The sequence below is a fragment of the Anopheles stephensi genome, chromosome 3, assembly GCF_013141755.1.
Source record: "Anopheles stephensi strain Indian chromosome 3, UCI_ANSTEP_V1.0, whole genome shotgun sequence".
Taxonomy (NCBI): Eukaryota; Metazoa; Arthropoda; class Insecta; order Diptera; family Culicidae; genus Anopheles; species Anopheles stephensi.
Genome location: NC_050203.1, coordinates 74,056,840 through 74,063,479, shown reverse-complemented (window position 1 = coordinate 74,063,479; position 6,640 = coordinate 74,056,840). Strand labels below are relative to the sequence as shown.

The window sequence follows — 6,640 nt, the reverse complement described above, 5'->3', positions numbered from 1 at the left end:
ACTTTAGCTCAGTTTTGACTACGCTTCCTACTTTGTCCATGTGGAGGATGGGATGAAATGACTTTACGGGGTGGGTTGTCCGGTATCATTCTCATGACGTGATCAGCCCTCCGAAACCTGTCTTGACAAATTTGCTGCTCAGCTGGTAGATCACCGAGACACCGTCTATGTCTTAGAGGTGTGCCTTAGACGTCGCGACAGACGATTGAAATGTTTTTGACGACGTTTCTTTAAACTGACTTTTGACCTAAGATAGGTGAAACTTTGGATGACTTCAAAGACGTTGATCCACTGTACATTACCCCTGCGTAAATTAGAGTTTGTTAGCAGAACCACTCCTTTGGTAAGTTCTATATAGGGGCGGCCTTAAAATTATTGTGTCTATGTCCTCACCGCGTCCACCTTAAAGTATGTGATGGACCTCTTTAGCGCTAGCTAGAAGACAAGACAATCAAGCACATCTCACTGATGCAGGTCCTTGGCAAACTACTAATCTGCCATCTTCTCCAAGTTTTGTCGTATGGTCCACGGCATATCTAATTCTTTTCGAAACCCTCGCTGATAGTTTCGAGTTCTCTCTTCTACGATGGGTTGAACTAGTATCATCATGGCCTCCATGGTATGATCTGCCAGTGATCATTCCCTTCATCGCTAGCTTTTCGTATGACGGATTATTGCATCTGAATAGTGAGCCTATCACAAGAAGTCCTGTGAGTTCTGAAGTTGTTTGGATGACCTGCCATTTCGCGGTAAAAGTTAGGATTCATGAGCAACGGATGTTAATTTAAAGCTACCTAGCATCTATAAGAGATCTCTACAATAAAAAGGTGTATAAAGTTATTCAGTAGAAATGCCTCACGCACACTGTATTTCATGACTGATTTCGTGCTGCCAAGTAATTGTGGTGCTTAGTAAATAGTTCCGCAACACGAATATCCTTCAATTGCTCCAGACAGGCTCCAGCGTCCGAGAGATCCAGATTTGCGGGATAGTGTACTTCAAGAAACAGCACATCCTTTGCCGTTGTTTCCGCAATCCGATTGAACCCCTGAAAGTCCAGCCCATCAACCGTGTGTGAATTGATCTGTTTTCCCTCCAGCATTTCCTTTATCAGCACAATGTACGATGCATGGTAAAACTGTGGTCCTTTCACGTAAATCACTGCAAAATAGGAGAAGGGAAATAAAACTATCTATCCTCACTGTATCAGTGTGTGAAAAAGAAATCTTACCAAAATCTCCTCCGAATTTGATTCCACTCTTTATGACCCAGTTCTTCGACTTGAGGTACAAATATGCGCTATAGCACGCTAGGAAGTTTTGCTTTACTTTGCGAAACCTTTCGAAAGCTGCTCGTACGTCTATACTCTTACCGAACAAATCTGTTACCCGTAAAATGTTTAGCGTATGCATAAGAAAGAACGCTTCTTCTAAGAATAAACACAAGGGTTCGTTCACAGTATCTTGAGTTGGTTCCACATTTGTGTTCCGTTTGCGTTTCCGCACCAGCTCACGCGTGGCTGTAAGACAAGCCGGAAATGCTCGTGACAACATACCTTGTCCGAAACCTCCATTTAAGCATAGCAAACGAATGGATTCGGAATCCGTAACATCAACTGAGAAACCCGTAAAAACGGCATCTATCTGCAATGGTTCAGTCTGGGCTTTATCGTTAACCGGCAGTGGAAGCGTTCGTGCTAGTTCTGGTACGATTTTCTTCTTCGCTCTAAGGTTATAAGCAAATAAACTTCCTTTGGACGCCATGATTCGCTATATACGGTACGGAACTTCCTATAAATACACTAAACTCATATTCATTTTCTTTGGTTTCCGATAACAAGGCACGTTTTATCGCACTGAGCGTTCGATTCCGAGTTTGTTTATGTTTTTGATGATTGTTTACATTTGAAGCGTTTCTTGTTGTCGACTTGATTCAAGCGTTTTTGTGTTGCAAGAGGTGCTGTCATTGCATCAAAATGACATTTCGTCGGACTGGATCAGCTGGCAGCTACTGAACAAATATTTTCACTAATTTCAAGCACAGTTTGATGCCCTTTAAGAGTTTGTCGCTGGTTTTAAGATTTTTTACCGAATTTTATCATCAACAAAATCGTTGAAAAATGGAGAAAATGTAATTTCCCATTCACGACTGTCAACTGTTTTAACTGACGTCAGCTGTCAAGCAGAACAACACACACCGACTTGCTCTAGCACCCCTTTAGGTCATATGATCACAAATATTTTTCTCGTACTGCTCACCTGTACGGAAAAGTAAAGTGTTTCACGGTCTCTGTCGCGAAGTCGTTCGAGTTTTCGAGAGCTTGCTGCCTGTCCGACTTTCCTACCAGCAAACATGACCGACGTTCAGGACATTATGTCGTCACTTCCGGACGACAAAATCGGTAAGTAGTAACCAGCATCCGTAATGTTGTTTTGCCAACTCTTGCCCGTGCGAACAATGGGCCAACCCTCCCCCCCAGCTGCGGGAGAGGCCCTCGCCAGCACTAATCGATACTTGATGTCGCGTATCCTTTGATGCGCATTAGTTTAAGCGTTCAAAGTTAATCCCTTTCGTGAGATTTACTTGCAATGGTTTCCCGCTGGAACGAGATGCCTTCAAAAGAACATCCGGAGGCTGAATTTTGAGTCATTACCTAAGACGATTTAATTTTCATCACGTGATGGTATTTCGTTTTGCTACAGATATGATTGCTGCGACCAGCGTCTTGCAGCAGCAGGCCGGAGACATCCGCCAGAACAAGCCGAACTGGTACTCCTACATGCAGTAAGCTTTCGGACCGTTTTCATAATCCATCAATCCCACCCGTCACACGAAGATTAACGACTTCTCTTGCTCGCAGGTCGCAGATGATTTCGCAGGAAGATTATGCTTGCGTCAGCTCGCTGGACAAGGATAAGAAGGCTCAGGCGCAGTACCTGCAGGAAAACGCCGGACAGTGCGCAAAAACGCTGCTCAACATGCTGTCCCACGTCTCGAAGGATCAAACGATCCAGTACATTCTGGTGCTGATCGACGATCTGCTGCAGGAGGACCGTGGCCGTGTGCAGATCTTCCACGATTATGCCAACAAGAAGAAGGAAAGCGTGTGGGCCCCGTTCCTGAATCTCCTCAACCGGCAGGATGGGTTCATCGTGAACATGGCGTCGCGTGTCGTGGGCAAGCTGGCCTGCTGGGGCCAGGAGCAGATGCCCAAGTCCGATCTGCACTTCTACCTGCAGTGGCTAAAGGATCAGCTGACCGTTGCTGTAAGTATCCATGCACGCGTAGCGACACATGTTTTGTTTACCGTTCCGACCTGGCATGAGCTACTAGATTATTTACTAACACGTACCATAACACTACTGACTGCTGTTGTGAGGAAGAATTGCGCGCGCGTGTACGAGTGGAGGTATATTCTAACCCCTTTTGCTGGCTGTACTAAACAAAAAAAAAAGGACCGATTTTGAAGGTCCCCACAGTGTTCCACACTAACCCTACGCAAGTTGGATTGCTCTCTAACAACCTCTGTCTGCTACAGCAGCCCGCCCAGCTTGTGATTGGTCCGTAGTAGCCCCGTGGTTTCGTGTCTGTGTGTGTTTTCGTGTGTCCGTGTTGTTGTGTGGTTGCTTGGATGAATTTTCCTAAAACAAAAACCAAACCGTTGTACAGAAGGTGCCCATTATTGATGCAATTACTATTTTACCATATCCTATGTACATATATTGAAACGGTGTTGAATCACCACACACACAAACCGAAGGCTCAAAAATTGTTGCATGAAATGGAGGAGGCGGAAAAGAAGCGGCTGGCGGAAGCGGCCGCCTCGCACCATGGCCACCATGGGCATCATGGCGAAGCGCATCACCCGAACAGCCACCATCACCAGATCGCGGAGCGGTACCGCGAAATTTCGAGCGCGATCGACGATCCGCAGAGAGGTTCCTCCACGCAGGCAGATCTTCACGTGACCCTAACGGTAGTCGATACGATGAAACATGCACCGTTCCTCATGACTTCCACCTACTCGTAAATCCTCCCAACACAAATCCAAAACCACCCCATGTATTGGCGTTGCTGTCGAGACAGACACATTCACGTAGAAATCTTAGGCACAGTAATCTGTTAACCGTAACGAACCTCCGGAAACTCATGCCTTACTAAAACAAACCGTACCCGTCGTCGTTTCATCACCGTGCGTGCGTCATGTGTGTGTCACCGCATCAGCTCATCTTTGTGGTTATTGGCACCTTACGCAGGCAAGAAATTCTAATTTATCCTTTCGTTTTGTTTCGTCCACGGTTTTTGCTTGAAGAACAACGAATACATCCAATCGGTGGCACGCTGTCTGCAGATGATGCTGCGCGTCGATGAGTATCGGTTTGCGTTCGTCACCGTCGATGGTATCAGCACGCTCATCAGCATCCTTTCGTCCCGGGTGAACTTCCAGGTAAAATGAGGGAGCGGGGGGGACTTCTCATCATATGGGAACTCCACTAATACTCTAACTTTATTTTCCCTACCTCGTAGGTTCAATACCAGCTGGTGTTCTGTCTGTGGGTGCTCACGTTCAATCCGCTGCTGGCGGAAAAGATGAACAAGTTCAACGTGATCCCAATTCTGGCCGACATTCTGAGCGACTGTGCGAAGGAAAAGGTGACGCGCATCATTCTCGCCGTGTTCCGCAACCTGATCGAGAAGCCGGAAGATTCGCAGGTCGCGAAGGAGCACTGCATCGCGATGGTGCAGTGTAAGGTGATGAAGCAGCTGACGATTTTGGAGCAGCGCCGGTTCGACGATGAGGACATTACCGGGGACGTCGAGTTTCTGACGGAAAAGCTGCAGAATTCGGTGCAGGATTTGAGCTCGTTCGATGAGTACTCGACGGAGGTGAAGAGCGCCCGGCTCGAGTGGTCCCCGGTACACAAGTCGGCCAAGTTCTGGCGTGAAAATGCGCAGCGCTTGAACGAGAAGCAGTACGAGCTGTTGCGCATTCTGGTGCATCTGCTGGAAACGTCGAAGGACCCGCTGGTGCTGTCGGTGGCGAGCTACGACATCGGGGAGTACGTGCGTCACTACCCGCGGGGCAAACAGTACGTTGAGGACTGATGTTGTTTGTCGCGTTTAATATAATTTATTATCATTTTTCCCCCCAAATCCAACAGCGTTATTGAGCAGCTTGGAGGCAAGCAGCTGGTGATGCAACTGCTCGCCCACGAAGACCCGAACGTCCGTTACGAAGCTTTGCTCGCTGTCCAGAAGCTGATGGTGCACAACTGGTAGGATGAACAAATATTTTCGAGTTTTTAATTACTTTACTAATCTTTCCCCCATTTCGGTTCCCCTGCAGGGAGTACCTTGGCAAGCAGCTCGAGAAGGAAAATGAAAAGGCACCGCAGGGAACCGCACCGATCAGTGGCAAAGCTTAAACGCCCCCTTTTTAAAACACCGTACCGAACAAGCCGCCGTTAAGATCGATCGGGCACATTCTGTAGGGCAAAAACAGAGAGAGAGAGATAGAGGAAAATGCATTCCATACCGTGGACAAAATTTCGGAAAGTTAGTGTGAGCGTGTGTGTGTGTGTGTGTACATAAAAGTTCCCCGTTCAAGCTGCGTACATATAAACACTTGAAGATCAAGAAACAGCCCCCCCGCGATGATAGTAATGGGCAGCCCACAAAGCGAAGCACGAAAGCCACGTTTCAAAGGGAGCATAGTGCCGAACAGCACCTTCCTGCTTAATGTATTACACTATATAAAAAATTGTTATGTTTTTTTGCTGTTTGTTTCTCCTGGTGAGCATACCCTGTCATCAAACAACGCTTCACTGGTGTAATTAGCTGTAAGTGATAGTTTTTTTCATTTCAAGTGCAACATACATAGAGAAAGATGAGCGAATCGAAGGACGAACATAAATAAAACACCCTTTTAATCAAGATGTAAGCAACAATTCCGCGTGTCTCAAATGGGGGTTTTTCTTTTATTATTTATACATTAGTTTAATGTTTAAGCATGCAATATCTATCAAATTGATGACCGGCAGATGATGAAGCCGAACAAAAGTCAGTAAGAGTTAAACAAAATCGCATGACTCTCACGAACATCAAGGGTCCACACCCTTTCGTCCGAAGGATCGCTGACCCTAAGAGTCCATGACGTTTTCCTTCTCGCTGCCACCCATCTACAGAAGTCTTTATACGCCTCTGGGTCTGAAGGTGAAGGTCCCAGCCTCTTACTTACTTACTTATCAGGCGCTACAACTGCTTTGTGGTCTTGGCCTGCTGCAACAATCCTCGATACCGCTCACGGTTCAGCGCCGTCGGATGCCAATCCGTTATCCCGGCCGTTCTGGCGGACGCATCAACGCCATCACTCCATCTCAATTTGGGACCACGCCTCCTCTGTCCTTGTGGACGGCCTAAAAGGACTTTACGGGCTGGGTGGTCCGGTGTCATTCGCATGACGTGACCAGCCCACCGGAGCCTGGCGAGTCTTATGCGCTGCACGTACAGCTCGTAGAGCTCGTCGTTGTAGCGGCTCCTCCATTGTCCTTCCACACATACGGGGCCAAAAATCCTTCTGAGCATCTTCCTCTCGAACGCGGCTAAGAGGGCTTCGTCAGTTTTGGACAGAGTCCATGTC

General features: G+C 47.2%; 2 protein-coding genes across 3 annotated transcripts; one reads left to right on the top strand and one right to left on the bottom strand.

The window, feature by feature from the left end:
• Window positions 1-832: 832 nt before the first annotated feature.
• Window positions 833-1,906, bottom strand: LOC118510731 (tRNA-splicing endonuclease subunit Sen2). Its single transcript, XM_036052944.1, has 2 exons — window positions 1,232-1,906; window positions 833-1,161 (listed from the first exon to the last, which is right to left on the bottom strand). The coding sequence occupies exons 1-2, from the start codon at window positions 1,761-1,763 to the stop codon at window positions 872-874; spliced, it is 822 nt and encodes a 273-aa protein (XP_035908837.1). The 5' UTR covers window positions 1,764-1,906; the 3' UTR covers window positions 833-871.
• Window positions 1,907-2,188: 282 nt separating this feature from the next.
• LOC118510730 (V-type proton ATPase subunit H) lies at window positions 2,189-5,949 on the top strand. Of its 2 annotated transcripts, XM_036052942.1 has the most exons (8): window positions 2,192-2,401; window positions 2,703-2,784; window positions 2,861-3,266; window positions 3,761-3,976; window positions 4,313-4,447; window positions 4,528-5,090; window positions 5,163-5,276; window positions 5,348-5,949. In XM_036052942.1, the coding sequence occupies exons 1-8, from the start codon at window positions 2,353-2,355 to the stop codon at window positions 5,424-5,426; spliced, it is 1,644 nt and encodes a 547-aa protein (XP_035908835.1). In that variant the 5' UTR covers window positions 2,192-2,352; the 3' UTR covers window positions 5,427-5,949. The 2 variants fall into 2 exon arrangements, with proteins under 2 accessions (XP_035908836.1, XP_035908835.1); XM_036052943.1 differs by lacking the exon at window positions 3,761-3,976 and having other exon boundaries at window positions 2,189-2,401; window positions 5,348-5,948.
• The last annotated feature ends 691 nt before the right edge of the window (window positions 5,950-6,640 follow it).

Excerpts from the sequence above, each read along its gene's own strand:
- LOC118510730 (XM_036052942.1), top strand. The coding sequence starts at position 2,353 with ATGACCGACGTTCAGGACATTATGTCGTCACTTCCGGACGACAAAATC. Across the intron at positions 3,267-3,760 it reads AGGATCAGCTGACCGTTGCT|GCTCAAAAATTGTTGCATGA; the intron begins GTAAGTATCCAT and ends CACAAACCGAAG. Across the intron at positions 3,977-4,312 it reads ATCTTCACGTGACCCTAACG|AACAACGAATACATCCAATC; the intron begins GTAGTCGATACG and ends TTTTGCTTGAAG.
- LOC118510731 (XM_036052944.1), bottom strand. The coding sequence starts at position 1,763 with ATGGCGTCCAAAGGAAGTTTATTTGCTTATAACCTTAGAGCGAAGAAG. Across the intron at positions 1,162-1,231 it reads CAAATTCGGAGGAGATTTTG|TGATTTACGTGAAAGGACCA; the intron begins GTAAGATTTCTT and ends CCTATTTTGCAG.